General features: G+C 41.2%; 1 protein-coding gene across 5 annotated transcripts; it reads right to left on the bottom strand.

The window, feature by feature from the left end:
• Nucleotides 1-2,208: 2,208 nt before the first annotated feature.
• On the bottom strand, nt 2,209-20,651 carry gpr68 (G protein-coupled receptor 68). 5 transcript variants are annotated; one of them, XM_084014273.1, is made up of 7 exons: nt 20,543-20,651; nt 7,616-7,852; nt 6,128-6,277; nt 5,833-5,966; nt 5,520-5,742; nt 4,425-4,605; nt 2,209-3,951 (listed from the first exon to the last, which is right to left on the bottom strand). In XM_084014273.1, exons 2-7 carry the CDS (start codon nt 7,709-7,711, stop codon nt 3,455-3,457), a joined length of 1,281 nt encoding a protein of 426 aa, XP_083870399.1. In that variant the 5' UTR covers nt 7,712-7,852; nt 20,543-20,651; the 3' UTR covers nt 2,209-3,454. The 5 variants fall into 5 exon arrangements, with proteins under 5 accessions (XP_083870399.1, XP_083870400.1, XP_083870403.1 ...); XM_084014274.1 differs by lacking the exon at nt 20,543-20,651 and adding an exon at nt 18,717-18,849; XM_084014277.1 differs by lacking the exon at nt 20,543-20,651 and adding an exon at nt 9,659-9,678.
• Nucleotides 20,652-21,925: the final 1,274 nt, after the last annotated feature.

The following is a 21,925-nucleotide window of genomic DNA, read 5'->3' as shown; positions in this document are numbered from 1 at the left end:
GTCAGACCAACTGAAGTTCTGAGCAGCGTATGATACTCATGAAATCTTCCACCATTAGGATTTATACATTTATATTTAAATGTTTTACAATAAACTTAATTTTTACAATATCAATATTTACAGCTATATGGATGCATAGAGGTGCCACTACCATGCGTCAGTGGTTATTTATTTATTTTGCCTAAAGAAAGACGCATGCCAATGCTAAAAATCCACGACTGTTCTAAAGCCGGCATCATGCTGCATTCACTGACACCAACGTGTGAATTTAAAGTAACCCAAAGCCATTTGTTTACAAATAATATCATCTCTTAATATGACAATTTATTTAATAAATAGCAGCCAAAACAAATGTAGGGGATTAAAAACCTTGAAGTCACGGTTATAGTTAAAGTGAAGTCTGGTGAAATGATAACAAAATTACTGTTCAAAGCAAGATTGCATAACCTTCAATAAATAAATAACAAATATCCTCTTTCAAATGTAATTCATTAGCACAATTAAAAACACAAAGGAGTTTTGCTGATACAGCCTTACTTGGTCTGGTGTGACCACTAGCTGGTGGCTAACGTTAGCTAGCCTGTGAACTTTAGGTAGCTATTGCTTTGTAACAGACATTACTGAGTCAAGTGGCATGACTGGACAACTCTGCTCTACTTGTGTTTAACATTAACCATAATATCTCATTTGTTAATTATTGGCCGGCGGCTGCTTAAGTTACAGAGTATTCCTTTAAAAGTTAAAGATTTCTAAATAGATGCTAATGTGCTAAAGTCCAGGGAAGTTGCATTGAACTCAACACTGTAGGTGGTTGGTTGGCTGTTACATTAATGAACAACATTTTAATATATTCAAACCCTTGCCAGAGGCCCATCAGAAAATCAGACATTTGTTTTTCATCAGACAAGAGAGCAAACATCAGAAAATCCATTACATTCATTAAAATGGCTGCACCAAAAGTAGTCCCCCTTCCAATTTAGCACATTGTGTTCACGTGGTCTTTAGCAGTTGTGATCAGCACTACTTCAAGTAAATGTTCTGGTAATGAATGCTCTGTTACTTTATCTTACAGGGTCAAATCATTGAAAAGGTCTTGCAGTCTTTTTTCTGGGTGGCAGGAGGGATGCTGATGGATTATGTCTGAACTCTTATCAATATTAAAGGGTTTCTGCCAACAGATCATTATAAATACAAGTTTAAATGAATCTTCTCACAGTTCAATGAGGAGATAAATGTATCCCAAATGTAAAAGTCACATTATAGATTGTTTCTAGGAAGAGAGGAGAACTCATAACTACTAGTTTCATTCATGGTTTTCTGCTGAGTCATTTGGTTCTGGATGTTAAAACATCATCCATCCTATGTTACTGTACAGTGGCACACGACTCAGCACAGTGGTGGGGCATATTAAGCTAGCTGCTTTTAGTTAGCATATTGTTTAAGCTTATCATTTGAAAGGTTGGGTGTATAAAAAGAAAGTTCAGCCATTCTCAAAACTGCACCGTGATTCTTCAGCTCCAATTCAGCCTGCAGGAACCAGAGATTACCAAACCCACTGGTCACCATCAAACAGCTTCGGGAGGCTGAGTGGAGGGAATCTAATAGTGTGTGATTTTGTTGAAGAAATCCTTTTCTCTCTCTCCAGAGTGTCCAAGCCTAAAGTCCATGTCCAAAGGGAGATATTCTCCCACACAGGAACTCCTGAACCTCTTCAAATGCCTCAATCGAAATCTTTTTCTGTTAAGTGGTGATGACGGCAAGTTGCAAATTGGCTATATAGAAGAGCTGAGCTTGGAGTCTCCATGTTTTTCTGCTGTGAAAGCGTAAATGTGCTTTATGTGGACTTCTAAAGGAAGACGAGTTAAAGATCAAGAGGCTGAAGTCCGTTTTATCACGATTCCCTCAGCAGAACAACTCCAGTTATCTGGTTATGTGAGGGGCGGGACATCTCTGGCAAACGCAGGGGTTGACTAAACACTACAGAGAGGGCCAGCTGGCCAATCAAAGCAGACTGGGTTTTTTGGGAAGGAGGGGCAGGAGCTCAAACAGAGCATTTCAGAGAGAGATGCTGCAGCACCACTGGGATGGAAAAAAGAAATTGAAGCATGTAAACATTTTCTAGTAGGAACCTGAAATACAAGTATGATCCAAAATAGGAGCAGAACAGGTCCTCTTGAATAACATTTCCGTGGTATATTAGTAGTATATACTTTCCCAGAGTCAGAAACTAATAGATGCAACAGGACAGACTTGTTTAAAGCATTATACTGAGTTTCCATATGATCAGATAACATAATTATGATCCAATAAACCTCCAGGGGGGTGAGGTGGCAACCTTCTCCAAGCTTTGTCTGAGGGGAGGCCCACATGCCATAGCTATAAAAATAACTATCATTTCTTAAATTTGAAGGAATGTTTCAGTCCAATGCTACTGGATGATGATGAGGATGATGATGATGATGCTTAGGATGCTGATGATGATGACAATGATGATGATCAATGCTGATGATGATAATGATGGTGGTGGTGGTGATGATGATGATGATGATGATGATGATGATGATGATGATGATGCTGATGATGATGACAATTATGATGATCAATGCGGATGATGATGATGATAATGTGATGGTGGTGGTGGTGGTGGTGGTGATGATGATGATGGTGATGATGATGATGATGATGATGATGATGACGATGACGATGATGCTGATGATGCTGCTGATGATGATGATAATGAAGATGATTATGATGATGACGATGATGATGATGATAATGTGATGTTGGTGGTGGTGATGATGATGGTGATGATGATGGTGATGATGATGATGTTGGTGGTGGTGGTGGTGATGATGATGGTGATGATGATGATGTTGGTGGTGGTGGTGGTGATGGTGATGATGATGATGTTGGTGGTGGTGGTGGTGATGATGATGATGATGACGACGATGATGATGATGATAATGTGATGTTGGTGGTGGTGGTGGTGATGATGATGATGATGATGATGATGACGATGATGATGATAATGTGATGATGATGGTGATGATGATGATGATGATGCTGGTGATGATGATGAAGATGATGATGGTGATGATGATGATGATGATGACGATGCTGATGATGCTGATGATGCTGGTGACGATGATGATGATGAAGATGATTATGATGATGATGATGATGATGATGATGATGATGATGATGATGATAATGTGATGTTGGTGGTGGTGGTGATGATGATGATGGTGATGATGCTGGTGATGATGATGAAGATGATGATGGTGATGATGCTGATGATGCTGGTGATGATGATGATGATGATGATGATGATGATGCTGGTGATGATGATGATGGTGATGATGATGCTGGTGATGATTATCATGATGATGTAAACTGAGCAGGTTCTCATTAGAGCCACTGCTGCATTGAGTCTTTCCAGGCAGACTGGCCTCCACTAGCAGGGCTCCTGGTTGCTCCTTGGATTGTTGTAGCTGCTCTCCTTCTCCATCCCTTCATGCCTCCCTGTATTTTGACTCTGTCCTTCCATGCCGATCACACAGCTTGGCTTCCCCTCACTGTCCACACATTTGTCAGAGTGTCCATTATTTTGTACAATAAAAGGTACGATACTTTTTTCATGAGTCCGTGTGATTAAAATGGTGTTTTTGTTTGAGGTGTTGGTTTTTAATTTGTTGCTGGTGTGCGTGAGCAGCAACACCGTCGGCTGGCCGTTGTTCTCGTCCGTTGCGACCTCGTTGGAATCAGTGGCAGGGTTGGAGGGGCTGGCGTTACCACGGCGACAGCAGCAGCATAGTATCCTAGCAATAGGCCGGAATATGACTCTGTACAGGCCGCGGCGGGCGCCTTCGCTTACAAAGCAGTAGAGAGCGGGGTCAGCCACGCAGTTCAGGGTGGTCAGCAACAACGACAGGTGGTAATAGTTAAATATTCCTGGAAGATGAGAACAGAGCACAAAAAGTTTCTTCCTTAATGTCTGAAACATGACTTTTTAGATCACATCCCCATCATATTGTTCACCTATTTAACAACATAAGCAGACAAAATAAATTTCTTCGTAATTGTATTTCAAAATCCATTATATTTTTCTTCCTGGAAAACAAAACATGATGCATGCTTACATCAGCTAGTACCAATTTCAACCATTAATATCATGATTATATCCATCCATTGAAACTTTTAACAGCACAGAGAAGGTCGAACCATCAAATCAAATTTCTCCCAACATTATGTCAGAAACGCGTCTCCATGCAGAAGAGACATGCATTTCAGCTCAACTTTAAGGCCTTCACACACCAGGGGCATGATGGGTAAATGATGCAAAAATGCAACGATTGAATCACACCAAAGACGCCGCCCTCAGTGTGTAAAGGAGTTTAGTCACCGGATTTCTTTGCAAACTGTACCTATGATGAAGTTGCAGTCTCGCTCCAGCAGGGTGCGCACTAGCAGGAAGACGTGGTAAGGGGAGAAGCAGACGAGGAAGATGAGCACGGTGCTGCTGACTAACTGCCTGATCCTCGTCTTCTGATCCGGCTGCGTCCCGGCGCTGCGACCCACAGCACGGAGGACACACAGGTAGCTGATCTGCACACAGAAGAGGTCAACCATACTTCATATTCCATTTGAGTAATATTCACCTCATCCTGATAAACAGCATCACACAAAAACATATAAATAAACAGGTTTCCATTTCTGAAGATAGTAATAGAGGTTTGTACGGAGTTTTTTTCAGTTTGCTAATGTTGTGCAGTAAAGCAAGACTGTATCACCTAACCTTTGCCAAATAGCTGTTCATTTTCACACAATTCTCTGGGGTCAGTTGCTTGCTTACAGACCTCCATTAGGCTGCCTGAGAGCAGAGAGTCGGACCACAAGCTTGTTACATTTAGCCATGTAACCACTGAAATACTTAAATGAAGTGTAACCGTGGCAACAGCACAGAAGATTCTAACTCAATCTGATTATGAAATTCATTAAAATACTCCAGGTCTCTTTGAACACAACATCCTGGTGTCCGTGGTGTTACGTGATGATGTCATGAAACTTGTTGTCCATTGTTGGATCATATCATCCTGCTCTCAGGATCAGGATTAGGGGTTAGCGAGGTATCTTCAGGTTTATCTGTGTGTCCTATGATGGTTCACTTCTCACCAGGTAGATCACCATGGTAACTGATGCTGCACACCTAACCTGCTCTGTTGCAGGTTACATTCAAGATAAGAGATCAACTCATAAAAGCACCACCTAATGACAAATTAAAGCTTGATTATTAGATAGTAATACACAACTAAGAAGAAGGTCAAATCATTTTGATTCAATACATTTTCTTTTGTTCAATTCACAGCACATGTAAACATAAAAATCCAAATAAATTCCTTTACAGAACAATGGGTCTGAGTTTTTATGTGGTAATCAAAGATTTCCACCATGAAATGGTCATAAGAAACATAAATTAATCGATCAAATGCTGATAAAATGTGATGAAAACAGTAACATACCAGTAGAATAGCCAGTGGGAACATGAAGCCGATAGTGAAGCGGTAATAGTTGATCGGGTACTCCCACGGCTGCATCGGGTAGTGCTCGAAGCACACTGATTGGTTCTTGCGGTCTCTGCTCAGTTCTTTATGGCGGAAGAAAACCGCACCGACGGCGATCTCCTTCAGCCAGATGATGGCGCTAACGATCCACGCAGCGCTCATAGAGCGGAGCGAGGTGAACCTGGAGAAGAGTTAGCATTATGTAAGCTCTTAGAACTCTTACATGGTGAAAGAAGAACATTCAGGCAGCAGTGGCTGCTCTCATTTCTACCTTAAAGGGTGGACCACGGCCAGGTAGCGGTCCAGGCTGATACAACACAGGAACCCAATGCTGATGTAGATGTTCTCATAGAGCAGAAAGCCGCAGACCTGACACAACCACTCCCTGTGACTCCAGTCGTCATCCTGAAACAACACCGACATGAAAGCAGACTCTACGTAGACCTGCAGGTAGGAAGCTGGACCGTTAAACTGAGAAATTAAATTCTATAATAACCAACACATTTGTTTGGATATGAATTAGGATTAGGAGTCACATAAAAGTAATGTCATGAGCAATGTAATACCTGAAAGAAGTACTGCAGCCACAGTGGTAACGATGCCAGGTATAAGAGATCAGACACAGTCAGGTTCATCAAATAAACTCCCAGCTCGTTCTTCTGCTTCAGCTGCAGAGCAGCGTGGTACAAAGAGTACATGTTGGAGGGAACGCCCACCTACAACAAGAACACTTATTGGGATTATTTTCTTTTTCCCCAGAATGCCTCCTTGTCGTTATCGATTAAAGCACACATCTAGAACACTTCTGCTCAAACAAGAATACTGCCTCGTGATTTTACGAGTTTTAAGCATTCAATCATTATCGGGATAATATTGTGAATTGCAATCATTTTGGCCAGGATAATCGCAAAATGAAAATTTCATATCGCCCCGTGCCTAATTCTGTTCAACAGTTTTTAAGTCCAATGCCTTTATTTTTTCAAATCCACATTTTCCATTACATCTGCACATGTTGGTATGGTTTGGGAAATAAAGCCAGTTAAGGATGGTTAAAGGCAGGGAAAGCCGTGGCAGCTTTGATTAGGCAACAAAACACTTGTGGTTCTGGTTTCTAAAGAGGCGAACGATAATTACAGCTGTGGCAGAAACACACTCTTAGTTTCTGCATGAACTCCCTGCACGTCCACGCGTCGCTACATAAAGGTCACACAACTTCCTGTTCTGTCACCGAATGTTGACATTGCTGTAAATTGACGGATGTCATTCCGAAGTAAAAGTCCAGTTTTGGTGACATGATGCTCGTTGGTGGCCGGCTGGAGGCCCGCCGCTGGGAGCGACACCAACTACGAACAGCTGGAGTCAGAAAATAAAACCTGCTTGATTTGCTGTCATGACTCCATCTATTCATCCCCCTACTTTCTCTCCTCGCTTGAGACACGACAAGCCTTTAACAAACCTTTTCTCATTCATTCTTAAAATGTTTTACCCACTAAAATTAGACAAATTGGTCAGAAAGCGCCAAATCTGGAACAGACTGAAGCTGCCAGTTTTCTTCTAGCAAACCCGGCTCAAGTCATCTGAATGTGTGCGGGTTTACTCCATGATTCACTCCCATAGCGTTCCCGGAAAAGTATTTTTATATATATACTTTATATATATTATCCAGCAGCAGGTTGTATCTACAAACTGAGTCCAACAGATATTCCTTCATGATAATCACAAACATACTAATACGAATCATTAGAAGATGCATCCAGCTGCTGGATCACATCTTTTGACTTTTGTCCTAATCTGCAGGTCACCATCTGGGGCTACAGACCCCGTTCTTTTACAGTGTTGACGCCAATAAGAGAGCTCATGATGCACTTTGCACACATTAACTAAGCCTGTGCGTCAATGCTGAGAGCTTATAATTTCGAGGAGGAACTAAACTTTCTAGAGATTGAGACACGCCGGTTTCCTGTGACACAATGACCTAAATGTGTAAACAAAGCTTTTCTACTCGCCAGTGCACTTCTCTAGAGAACACAGTTAACAGTTTGGTGCACACTTACCAGTAGTACGAGGATGTACACACTGGAGAAGAGGTACTGGTGGATTTCATGGCTGATGGTGCAGTTAATCACGTCCTCAGACATGTTGGACACCATCACAGCCGCTCACACTACTTCATGCATGGAACTGTAACGTAACAACACACAGTCTTCATGCTCAGTGATGGCTGGTCCTTCTTCTCATCTGGGTGAGGATTTGTCTTCTCTGGTTGGGTGTTTTCCAGTTTCATGTGGTCGCTGTGGAACACAGAAGAATTGATCTTTATTGGATGAAACATTTTACCATACATATAAATGTATATATATATATATATGTTATATATATATAACTTTAGTCTTGATGTTTCATATACATATACTGTACCTGTATTTGTCGCCTAATGTGTGTATGTCCACCCAATTGTTTAATGTCTTTGTAATATTATTTTGTGCCAATAATTAAATATAAAATCGGCGACCATATGCATCATCACTTGAACTGATCTCTGCTTGCTTGAGACAGATTTAGATCGTTTAAAGTGAAGAAACACACCGGCTTCCTGAGTGAACCACGATGGCATCCTGTTCTCACAAGTACTGACTAGTTCATCATAATTGGACTCTGATTGTGTCGGTGATTAAAATGTAGCACTATCTGTCCTTTTACTCTTATTCACGCACATACGACGATGGCCAAGAGAGAACGATGACGGTTGTAGTCACACTGGTGAGGTGAAAGTGTGACGTGAAGAAAAATGAAGATATGATCCATTTGATCCATATTGAGGAGTCATCCATCCTAATACATGTTCATGTTGCATGTTTCAGGATTTCAGAGCCCAGACATAAACAGAGACTCTTCAATGTGAAGAACCTGCTGTTTGATGGGCATTTAAATGTCCTACACAAGACTCATTGCATACTTATTTGCCCTACTGCACCTATGATCTATAATAATCTGTGGGCTTCAACCCGGACTGTCTAAAGGTCAAATGGGGACAACAGTTTTTTTAAATTGGTCCAGTATTGAGGGAGACTGCTGTAGACGGCAGCTGCTAAATTGGCTGCAGCCAAATTGCTGGGGACAAGTCCTCCCTGTCGATGTCCGCCCACTGACAGAGTACTGACAGTGCTGGCTGTGGCCACTGACAGGCTCACATTGTTATTTTATTGACCATTCCAGTGTTACGACGTGTGGTTGTCCATCGATAACATCAAGCTTACACAAACCTCCACCATGTTCACCGGATCGTTTGTTTGTTTACGTAATAATCTTTACAGAATGTACCTGAAAATGTTTGTCATGGCTCGTTAAAACTCACGTCGTCTAAAAGTCCTCCTTCTAGCTCAGATTCGAGTTCAAAGTTCAGTTCTTCTCTTGGCTCTGTTGTGATTGACAGCTCAGAGGGCGGGACCAAAGTATAAAGGAAGTCGAGTCATTAATGAATGATTTTCAGTATGATTCCAGTCCGTCTTCCTCACATTCATACTGGGAACGTTGTGAAGTTGTTCTCTGACCAGTATCTTCTTCTCCACAGATAAGAGAAAAAAGTTTCTAGAGAACTTTTGGCCAATGGAATTAGACTACAACTATTCTATGCAAGTTTCCATTCTGTTCCCCTTCCTTGTATATTTGTCATCTTTTTCTCACAGGCCATTCAGATCCATGGATGGTGAAGCCATGAGTATTCAGATGGACAGTGTGAGAAATATGAAGTGTTTCAGGAAAATGTAACACATGGTTTTCTTTCTTTTGTGAAGCACTATCAATTACATTTATTATTATTATTATTATCATTTTTATTATTATTATTATTAGTATTATTATTATTAATACATTTTTGTCATCATTATTATTATTAGTAGTATTGTTATCATTACTATTATTATTATCAACATCAAGAGAAGCTTGATACACAGGAAACATCAGGCTGTGCTCTTATTGTAGTTGAAATATAGTTGTGAGTTCTGTCATTCACTCTTCTGTGTGTGATCCGTCTCTTCCATCCAAGAGGAACCCAACATTTGATGGTCGAGTAGAAAAACAAAATGTGCTCTTCTTACTTTGTATTCCTGACTCTGACATTTAAAGCGAGCCAGTCGAGGTGTCCTGTCAGCGTTTTAGTTCCTTTGAAGTGACCCCGTTGGACGGAACCAGCCGGTGAACATGAGCTTCCAAACAGCATTTAAATCACAGTGTCACACAGACACATATAACCTCCCCTATTTCTTTGCTTTGGCATCCCAGCATCTTTAGAATGGCTCCATAATAACATACTGAAGCCATTTAGAGCCACTTTAACCCAACACACTTCATCTCTTTCTCTCTCTCTCTCTCTCTCTGGTCTTCCTAAATAAACCACACACAGCTGGATCAATGGTTCATTCCTCAAGAACCACGCATGCTTTTAACCCTCATTCAGCCATGTGAATGGAATACATTCGAATGATGTAATACAGTAATACCGTATGTCAAATGTCCTTTTTGTAGAACAGGATTTGCTCAAACTTCACCTGTTGACCGACCACAGAGGAGTGGACTGGGGTGATGTTTCCCTGCAGCTGTGGTAATAATGCGTCTGTATCACCTGATCTCACCAGAACCCCACTGAGGCCTGCGTGGTCTGACCAGAGATCTTAAGAAGTGGACGTCGTTATCGTTTTGAAGACTCAAATTCAGCATTCTGGCCATCGCCAACAGTGAAAGGAAAGACCATATTTGGACTGCGGAGCAGCGACATTGCTACTGTAGTAGTACTGTAGCACTGTAGTACTGTACCTCAAATTAGGAAGCTAACTTTGTGAATAGCTTCACACCAAGCCTGATGGATCCAGATCCAGTAAGGTTGCTCCCACTCTGTGTTCAGTCCCAAAGTGTCCTGTCAATCACAAGGTAGCCCCGCCCTAAAGCATCCCCTGCTTTATGGTCCATTTCACTCTAATGGCCATAATTTACTAAATGAGCATCATGCTGTACTGAAAAAACGTCAAACATTTGATTGGGTCCATAAACTCTTGTTTACAATGTTTACTGAGTTAATACATCTAGTGACGAGTTTGTTCTCAATGTAAAGGGGACGACCAGAGGAGTCGCCCCCTGATGGTCAGCAGAGAGACTGCAATGCAATTTTCATTCTGACCATAATAATGTGTCAGAGCAATAACAGATGCAAACACAGACCTATAACATAAAAACATATACAGAGATGAAGTGATGAGTGAAGTGACTGGAACATTTGTACAAGATCTGATCTGATTGTGAGATGAATTCCATCCATGCATGCCAGCAAGATCAACGGACCACATTTTGGTATTCTTATCTCATCTCATCTTATCTCTTTCCTACAGTGGGTTTGTGCGAGTAGCCACATCAGATTAAAAAAAATGCTGAGTACATGATCTTCCTCCTGTCACTGAAAAAGAAGAAATGCTTCCATAAAAAACATCTCAACACAGGAAGGAAATCCACGACGGCAACAGGAGGCGTCAAATAATTCAAATAATTTAAGATGTTCATTTTGATATTGTAGTGTTATACAACAGCATCAACAGCCACTTCAAATAAATGGTGATAATGTTACGCTACATGAATACATTTACAATACAAAATACAAAGAGGGTAGTGTCAACATAATGATGAAATGTAATATTTGGTTTTCAAGTAATAAAATACCCAATCCACCCATTAAAAACACAGGATTGGATTACAGCAGAATAATTACACTCTTATGACACATATGGACGGATCAGGAACTATGAGAAAATTCTAAATATGTTCTCCTAAATCAGTCGAACAAGCCACTGAAAAATGTATCTGTTTGTTTGAGTGCTTCTTTCATGACCAGAATTATAATCCAGGAACTGTTGACTCTTTAAACACTGTGTCATCTGACCTGCAGATTAATCTTAGTGTCCAATATTAATAATAAGTCTGCAGTGGATCCACACTAGGCAGGTGCAGCCCTCCAGGGAACAGGAAGGCAGCCTGCAAGAAAGGATGCATTAATACAACTTTTTTCTCCCAATATTGATTCCAATACCTTAACGGCATGCAGTCAGATAACTCTCAATGTTCATGAATGCACACAGAGGGATCCAACAATGAAATATGTGATTCATATTTCTACAAGTTATTGTTGTATAAAAATGGAAAAAGAATCCACACAAAAGAAAAATAAGGCTCATAAATCTATTTCTGACAAACAAAAATATATATTTGCAATATTGTCACATTTCATATTCATCTGTAAATAAACTGGACTTGGCTGAACTCAACTGTCAACTAAAACTCAGAAACCACAGTCGGCTTCCCGTTTGAGACACAATGTTGTTTTGTTAAAGACACTGAAATGGTTCCCTAACCTTGATCCACTTTGGGATTATTGTAACCATGATGGCGAAGCAAAGTAGTCATTCCAACCCGAACCAGAAGCCTTCCCGAAACCCAACCGGATGCTCTCGTGCCTGAACGTAACCAAACCTTAACCATAGTGGTGTCCATCATATAACAGACTTATTGTTCAACGTGATTTGAACCATCCATTGAAATGGATCTGGAAGTCATGTGGTCCTGAGGATGGGGGGTCAGATCAGAAAAGACTTCCACATGAGACGGACAAATGGCTGACTTATTTTGACATTTAATTTGAAGGAACTTCAGTAGTAAAAATATATTCCACAACTCAAGTTTGTTCCTATCTTGCATGCACCCTTACTGTCAACTCACACAAGGCAGAAGATATCAACCAACATGTTGTGTATCTTGCTGACATCAGCTCAATTTAAATCAGTGTGGATTTTCTGCCTGTGAAGGATCAATAACTCCAGATTAACCACCCTTTAGCACACCCATGTGCATTATGTCCTTTTTTATGCAAATAAAAGAGTTGCAAAACCTTAAGTAAAGAAAAGGACCCACTTGATTTTAGTGATGCACCAATACAGGTATCGGGTCCGATATTGTACTCAGGTCCTCATACTCGTACTCATAACACTACTCCGATACAACCGCACCCAAAACCATTAACGGGACGTTAATCTCTCACCATTGAGGCTAATAATCCGCCCGGCTGCAACAATAACCTGGTGAACAAACTGGTGAAATCATCATTTCTCAGCAGCTGCAGTATGAAGCTATGTCGGGGTTTCACAGACGAACAACAGCCGTTACGACATAACGTAAGCGAGTGTACGGTCGAGAGAGAGAGAGAGAGAGAGAGAGAGAGAGAGAGAGAGAGAGAGAGAGAGAGTGCATTGTGGGTACAGTGAATAAATGTTACAACTCCTCCAGACCCACGAGGAGACACAAGCTAAGTTCCCGTGTCTTGTTGTCAACCAGCTGATGATTGAAGTGAAGGAGGTTAGCCCCGAAGTTAGCAACAACTCTAAGGTTAAGGTGGACTGACCTTAAGGCGGACCAGCCCTATTCTCCTGCTTTGCTGAGTCTCTTAGCTTTTTTTAATCTTTAATGTCTTTTAACTCTTTAACTGATTAAACAGTTAAATATTCATATCCCGACTGCACACTCTGCTCTGTTTGTCAGGAAAACACAAAGTTGAATGTTAAAATATCAGCAACAGCATCATGTTGTATTTTTTACAGTCAGAAAGTGATGGTGTGATAAAGATTAAAATGTGTTTTCAAAGTTATTGATTGAACTGTAATGGTATTATTGAGGACTCATATCGGTACTCGCCATTGACAAATGTAAGTATTTGTACTTATTTGGACCCTATTTGTTTTATTGTCTCAGTGAACACTGTAAAGATGAGTTCATGGTCTCAATCTTCTCCATTACAGCATGATGTTCATTTAGTCAATTATGTTCCATTTAGAGTCAAATATAAAGCTGGGGATGCTTTAGGGGGCGGGGCTACCTTGTGATTGACGGTCCAGATTCCTTTAACTTTGTTAACAGCTTCACACCAGAAGCCAGATGGAACCAGATGCAGAAATGTCACCACTCTGCTGTGGCAACCAATGGAATGGAAAATATTAATAAGAGCATGTAAACATGTTCTAGTAGGAACCTGAAATACAAGTAGGAACCAGAAAAGGAGCCGAATCCTCGTTAATGACACCCTGATTATAGTGTAATTAAATAAGTGATAACACATCATACTGTGGATGTCTTGGCGGAAACCTCAGTCAGTACGATGTTATGGATGGCATTCATAATAACTGTATTACTTAATATCTACAGTAATAAATCAGTTCTACTGTTTGTGCTGCTTCCAGCAAACTCATTCTTCAAGTGGACCTTTTGTTCCGACCCCCAGTAACATCCATCCAGAGAGTAACACTGGCTGTCAGAGCTGGGTTTAATCACGTGTGTGTGTGTGTGTGTGTGTGTGTGTGTGTGTGTGTGTGTGTGTGTGTGTGTGTGTGTGTGAGTGTGTGTGTATGTGTGTGTGTGTGTGTGTGTGTGTGTGTGTGTGTGTGTGTGTGTGTGTGTGTGTGTGTGTGTTATGGACACAGCAGTAGGCAGGTTCTTCTTGCACAGTTTTGTATAAAATATTGTGTTTTCACATCATTATGCCGTTGAAGTCTAAGTTTAATGGGTCCTAGAGTTTTCCTGCAGTCAAGGTTTGTGTCTCCACGGATTGTGTGCCATTAAATGCATTCATAGCTTTTGGATTTTTCTATGTGAACGTGTAAGAGGCAGATCACACCGTCAAGAGGAACACCAGACGATCTCATACTTCATTTAATCTGCACAGAGAGTCTGTTTCCCGAACCCCGTGGGGAGAAGCGCCACAACATCACGGCCACCAACAAAACTCAACAAAGCTCCGGCTTTAACTTCTGGATATTCAGCATCGTTGCCACAACAGACCGAATAGCTTCGCTCGCATCTTTCTCCGCCGCCATCACTGAACTACAACTGTCTTGGCAACAACTCAAACTAGCACACGACCTCAACGTCATTGTTCTTAGCCACTCCCTCTGTTCGCTGATTGGCCGGAGAAAACCTGTGAATATACTGCAAATCCAGACTTTGTACTGAAGGGAAATGAAAATTGAGCGGAAGTACGTAGGCGGGCAGGGCCAGGCTAGCGTCCGCCTGCATAACGGTTCAAATATTCTCAACTTTTCAGTGCCAGGGGCGGAATCACACCTCGCAGCGATGTGCCTTTGTTACCTAACCACTTCCTTCCTGTTTTGATACCACTAGTAGATGCCAGTCTTACTCCAAATGCCTTGCATTAATATCTAAAGACCGAGCAGAGAGGATGAAGAAAGAGAACACAGAGTTCTCAGCTGTGCCACAGCTGCCAGCGCTGAATGCCAAACTGTGTCACACACAGTCCCAGTGCAGAGGTCCAGTTCTCCAAGCAAACAAACCAGTCACTGTGCATTGATAACTTTAAGCTCAGTCTACCCACAGCACCAGGATGCCAACGATGGTAACAATTTACCATGTGATCAATACCTTGCCTTATTTCCCTTGGGCAGCTGGAACGCCGTTGCCCCTCCGTGATTAGTGAGCCTGACAGCGGTAACCATGGCAATACCGTTACGGGGAATGTGCTGTACCACATGCTTCCTCCAACTCACAACCTCATTTTCAACGTATGGACTACTCTATACATAATAGAAATATTTAAACGCATCTCTTCCAAATCACAGGATGTTTGTGTGTCTACATCACAGCTTCTTGTTACTTGAAGCAAAGCATCATTGTTTGTTTACCAGAAAGAAATTATGCCTAAATTCCTTGAATGAGTTCTTTACAACACACGCTGATGCGACATGTCTGTTTTGGTCAGAAGCGAATGAACCAGTGAATCTATAGAAAGGAAGTGAAAGGAAATGCTTTAATCAAGCCGTTCTCACGACCAAGCCGTCATAGCCGATGCCAGAGCGTTTGTATCTAACACATCCTCCCATTATATTGTGGATATAGGCAACTGACATGGTATAAAGAAGAGCTAGTAAAGGGAATCGTTAGTGTTGGTAGTCACATGACTAATTTGTCATTAGCTAGTCACACACTCACTGTACGAATCCAACTATATGGATTAAGTTTTCGTTTTATACCTGATGGAAAACCCAGTATCTATACAAAAGAACAACCCAGTATCTAAGAACAACTCAATGCATACAAATCTCTCCCGCTACACTCAAAATGTTGTACTTATGTCGAGCACAAGTGATATGACATGAGAATTCAGTCCAGTCAGTCCGTTTAATGGACCATAAACGTCTGCATTTCACTTCAAAGTCTGCTGCGACAACAATAGAAGATCATCTCCTTTTGTAATTCTGTTCTGACATCCGACAGCACATCAATATATCAAGATAGTTGTTTTTTTGCAGTGACGTGCCGTCTACTTCAACATGGTCTGTAGGACAGAAGCGATGCTAGAGGGGAACGTCATGGTTTGAAGCATTGGAGCGTTTTCTATATTTGCCTCTTTAGAATGAGAACATGTTGCTATAGTATTTTATTTACTGCCCGTGTGAAGACGTCTCTCCCTCCGCCCCTGCTGACGAAAGCTGGATCGTCCCCTTGCTATCCGTCTACAAGGACAGTACAGGATGTGATTTATTCAACTGGTGGCCATGATTTATAACACACTCAGGGAGGAGATGAAACAGCAGCAAACACAACTGGTCACTGCACAAACCTCTGATGTAACAGAAGTCCCCGTCAGATTTCAAGTGGCATTCAACAAAAACCCTCTATTGATTTTTGTTTGTGTTTTTAACTGCATTTCCCAGAGATCACCTCCCCACAAAACAGGAATGCTCTCTTTTGCTTTCTCTGGTCAGCCAAGGTGCTCATCTTCCGAACTACATTGTTATTCTTTTACTTTTTGTGAATGAAATGAGGAAATTATATTATAGGAGGATGATTCTTCTTCACGTTTACTTCCAAAAACAAGATGTGTTTGGATAAATTCCATCAGTGATTAAAATCACAGATACTCAACTATTGCCATTATTTGGATTCATTGAGCTGAGACGTCAATAGAAGAGGATCAAGTGGAGACTTCTAATGTTACTGTACCACTAGTAATGAGGAACTACTCTTTTCTTGGTGGATGACCAAAATAGATGTATCAAACAAACTAAAAGTCTTTAGTTTCATGCACACACACACACACACACACACACACACACACACACACACACACACACACACATATATATATATATATATATATATATATATATTTATATATAGTGACTTTTAACCAAATAAAATAACAGTTAGGCGGCTACAGGCTGTGTGTGTGGTGTGTGTGTGTGTGTGTGTGTGTGTGTGTGTGTGTGTGTGTGGTGTGCACATGCTTCAGTAACCTCACATTCCAGACAATCGTATCTGTGCTATTCTCCGTCTGAGGAGAAAGTCTATGCAGCCGATACGAGCTTCACACGAGCCAGCTTCAGTTCATAATATTCTAGGATCCCGAGTGACGAAGAAGCAACAGATACTTCAGTTATAACAGGGCTACGTTAACGTTTGGCTCCTTGCTGGACCCCTAATGAACAAACCATCGCTACAAGTAAACACTCACATACAATATTGACTAAAGTATTCTCCAGAGACGTCCAGACACCTAATTACACACTTCATTTCATGAAGTGCGTCACAAATCAGATAGAAAGAGACAGAAAGAGGCAGAGTGAGAGGAGGAAGGAGAGAAGTAATCATGTGGTCATTAGGGAGTTACAGGGCCATTGAACAATGAAAGCATGCCAATAAAAAGCTCAATAAACACAAATTGTTTCTTATGTTGCAAAATGAGATGTCACAAGGAAGCCCTGAATCCTGTTAGATGGACCCTGAATGAAACTGCAGGGTCACTGCACCTCCGAACGGCCCTGGTGGCACTGGTTCGAGGTCTCAGAGGTTTTTTGAAGGGGTACGTAGAAGGACTCTTCAAGACAGTTCTGTCATCAAGTCCTTCTAGAGACCATGGAAACCCCTTGAGGACCCTGGGTATGTCGACCGGAGCTAAAGGGACTTCCAGTGTCCATTAGGGATGCCACGGTTCTCAATAGAATATTGAACCGAACGGTACGCCATCCACGCACTTGTGAATTGAGGTATTTTCGGTTTTGCAATAAAGTTTAATTTCACATTTCCATCCTTGTATTTCTCTCTGAATTGGCTATGTCGGAGCTTTAGAGGAGCACTTGAATGCAGCATGTGTTCACATGCCCACTGTGATCTTAGTACAGGTCTAAATGTTCCAGAGTAACCGGAGAAGATCAGGCAACCAGTTTCATCACAGATAAGAAAAACACTGCTATCAGAGTCCCCCTTGAGCTTCTGGCAGAGATCCCAGAGGGACCCTGGAAAACCCTTGTGGACATCTGACTTCTACGGGGGCCACAGGGGAGTCCAGCAGCCACTGGAGGACATTTTGGGATTCTTCAAGGGTAGCCAGGGTTTTTCTAGGAAGTCCCTGAGAGAATCCCAGGAGGCCTTAACAAGATTTGGGGTTTTCATGTGGAGGTCTTAGGGGGCTTCACAGAATTCCAAGTCCCTTGAAGGGTTATCAAGGGTTCTTCTCCACCCAGAGGACAGGGGGAGACCCCCACCAGGGCCACAAGACTCCTTTGAGGGCCCCTAGCACAGTCACAAAGGCTCCATGGACACTCTGGGGCCCTTGTAGTCCTTGATCACCACATTTAGCACCACCGCTTGAGCTGAGATCTGTATGTAAGGACACTGACATTACCAACTAGGTTTGGCTTTTTGTGCTGATGTCTGCAGAGAGCTGAGATGGCCTTTTCATGGATGAATGAGGTGAGTGTACACAAAGGGCCACTGCATTCGGTCCAACTGGTGCCGGTCTGGGCCTGAACCCAAGGGGAGTCCATAAGGAGATTACCAACGTGTCTGATTTAAGAATGAAAACATCAGTCAAAAGTAATGACACTGCGATCGGAGCAGAGTTTTTCACTGACTGGTGATATGAAATACCTCAATATGAAGAAGAGGAAATTACACCTTATGCTCATGTGTGTTGCTGGTGAATTGCCTTTCCTGTTTTCCGCCTATAGTTGCTTTAATTAGTGTCACATGGAATCCTCTATTGATTCCGTCTCTGCTGTTCATGTAAATGGTGAGCACTAATGCTCCTTCATCCATGTCGGTACAACTTACTAGAACCGAGGGAGTCAATGTGAGACAGCCTGACAAGAAATAGTCCATATGTGATGGATGACAAGTCGAGGTAATAAGTAGAGCTGCTGAGCTGAGCCTCTGTTGTTGTGGGCATGGAGTCAAGCTTTAGTTCTGGGGAAATGAAGGAAATCCCATATTATTCAGGAAGTAGAAAGTATCTGTTCTGTATTAACTATAGGTCTGGTGGACTGCAGAATAAGCTAGTAGACCAAAACCAGATTATTTCAAAACCGTTCAAACCTCAATTTTATTTGAAATGCTAGTTCAGTTCTCAAAAAGATATCAAATACGTCAGGAAGATGTTGCATTCAGAATATTTCCATTTGATTGAATGGTGTAGCCATAAAAACATCCTTTAAGGTTGTGTATGTATGTATCATCCTAAAACAGGTATAAGTACAGGTATTACATTTGTCACTACGAGCAACCATGTTCACATCACATGAAGTCCTTTGAAGCTTCGTTAATATAGGAAATATTGATTATTGAAGTCCCAGTTGAAAAATAAATATGCTTCAGTGTATATGAATATATATTTACATTTTCAATAGTATATTGCAAATATACTAGCAAAGAAATGTACTCTCTGGGAATATATTGAAATGATGATGTACTAATGTACACTTTCTATGCCTGTATTATAGGAAAATATACTTTATGTGAAAGCTATGTGAAGTTACTAAAGTCTACGTACGTCAACTTTGTTGTTAAATACAATTTTGGTATATTTTTAAAATATATGCTCAAAATTGGACGCATATAAAAAATAAATTAATAATGAATTGGAATAAGCCAGAAGTATTATTGAGCATACTATTTCTAAAACAATAATATATTAATGGTATATTTTTGTATTGTATATTAGCCCCCCAAGCACACTTTAATTCCATTCATTGAGCGTGTATATTCATGGCCATGTACTTAAATATCCTTGAAGTTGTTCCACTTTTAACACTATACAAGTACACTAAATACAATTCAACGTGTAAAATACACTTAGCACAAAATTAGTTGTTCCAAAATAGCAAAGTATTAATTAACACACCTGAAGTACTGATGATTGTCTCTGCAAGTACACTCAAGTATACTAACATTTCATATCCTTAAGTATATTTATTTATCACCAGGGTGTTATGGATGTTAGGGATGGAGATCCATCTTTTCTATATTTCCAACAGAGCTGGAAGATGAAGCAGTGCAAGTAAATTCCATTCAGCTCCACTGTTTGGGGTGACGGCATAAAATCTCAGCAGTGAAGATCTAAAAACTACTTACAGGTGAGACAAAACACCTGGTATTCTTATCTCCGAAATACTCCTGTGATATTCCTGACAGAACGTCTACTGAGCTTCTAAAGTCCACTTCCTCTGTCACTGATTCCACACTTGGTAAGTCCTTATGAATAAAGCATGAAGCAGCTTAGCCATCAGTCTGCGAGTCACTTAAATACACTGAATGCAGCTTTTCCCCACCGCTGCTTCACACAGTGATGGAAACGTTGTCACTGATTCCCTCACAGCCCGACACGACATGATCATTAAGATCAATCATTAATAACTGTGGACTGGAGAGGCTGTGCAGGAATTCTAACCGCATGTCACTCTTCACATCCAGCAAATAATCGCGCCATAAGAATCCATATTCAACAGGAATCCGCTGATATGTCTCTCCAAATATTGAAGACCATCGCTGCTAGATATTTAAAAAACAAATCGACGCATTCTCTCTGGTCTCTCAAGTTCAACAGGTTGATTTTCTTTCTCCATTTCCTTTTCTTTAGTGAAATAAAGAGGCTTATTTCTTACCGAGTGTCTTCGCTCTGAAGGTCTGCATCCAACTGACCGCCAGCTCCCTCGCGCTCTCGTTCACACGCGCGCGCGTGGCCTCTCTTCCTGAAACACGCTCACACGTCAAGATTAAAGGTAAAGCAGGATGCTGTGTAGCCTGTATGGCTGAGCATGCGTGGTTCTAAGGCTACAGCCCCCCAAGCAAACCCTTTATACATAATATGTATATATAGAGAAGTAGAAAATGAGAAGTATGCATATGTATATGCTTCTCATTTTCTACTTCTCTAGTGGTTTTCAGCACAAGTCATCAATGGCACAACATCATGTTTCTCCACTAGAAGGTCATCCTAGAGAGAACCTAATTACATTTCTATACTAGAAGGTAATCCTAGAGAGAACTTAATTATGTTGTTTCCACTAGAAGTTCATCCTAGAGGGCACTTCATCAGGTTTTCTCCACTAGAAGGACATAGAGGGCACTTCATCAGGTTTTATCTGACATAGAGGGCACTTTGTCAGGTTTTCTTCACTAGAAGAACATAGAGGGCACTTCGTCATGATTTTTCCACTTGAAGATCATCCTAGTGGGGCCTTTAATCATGTTTTCTCCACTTGAAGATCGTCCTAGAGGGGACGTTATCATATTTTCTCCACTTGAACATCATCCTAGAGAGGGCTTTATCTTGTTTTCTCCACTCGAAGATCATCCTAGAGGGGACGTTATCATATTTTCTCCACTTGAACATCATCCTAGAGAGGGCTTCATCATGTTTTCTCCACTCGAAGATCATCCTAGAGGGGTCTTCATCATGTTTTTCTCCACTCGAAGATCATCCTAGAGAGGACTTCATCATGATTTCTCCACTTGAAGATCATCCTAGTGGGGCCTTTAATCATGTTTTCTCCACTTGAAGATCGTCCTAGAGGGGACGTTATCATATTTTCTCCACTTGAACATCATCCTAGAGAGGGCTTCATCATGTTTTCTCCACTCAAAGATCATCCTAGAGGGATCTTCATCATGTTTTCTCCACTCGAAGATCATCCTAGAGGGGACTTCATCATTAGCATTCACTTGACGTCGTGTTTCTGGCCACCTAATGAAATAATTCACTCCCTCCTCGCTCGGTCTCCACCAACTCCTGAGAGAAATATCTGGCTCTGAAGCTGTTAAATGCTCCACTGTGTTCACCAGCTTGTCGCTGACGTGGTTGTTCAGTAACTGTTGCACATTGGTTGCTACTATGCAGGACGTGTTCTGACACATTAAATGTCACAGTCCGGTTTAGTGGAATATTCCACAATGCTGTGCATCCGCAGTCTATATTAACATTGATATTTGAGGTCAGTGAAAAGCAATAAGTGTTCATGAATGCATGTCAACGTAACTGGATCCCC

The sequence above is a fragment of the Eutrigla gurnardus genome, assembly GCF_963514095.1.
Source record: "Eutrigla gurnardus genome assembly, chromosome: 7".
NCBI lineage: Eukaryota > Metazoa > Chordata > Actinopteri > Perciformes > Triglidae > Eutrigla > Eutrigla gurnardus.
The sequence above is the reverse complement of the archived record's forward strand: the minus strand, read 5'-3'. Positions and strand labels throughout refer to the sequence as shown.

Coding starts and splice junctions, on each gene's coding strand:
- gpr68 (XM_084014273.1), bottom strand. CDS start 7,711: ATGGTGTCCAACATGTCTGAGGACGTGATTAACTGCACCATCAGCCAT. Junction 6,278..7,615: donor TGTACATCCTCGTACTACTG/GTAAGTGTGCAC, acceptor TTCTTGTTGTAG/GTGGGCGTTCCCTCCAACAT. Junction 5,743..5,832: donor GCCGTGGTCCACCCTTTAAG/GTAGAAATGAGA, acceptor ACTCTTCTCCAG/GTTCACCTCGCTCCGCTCTA.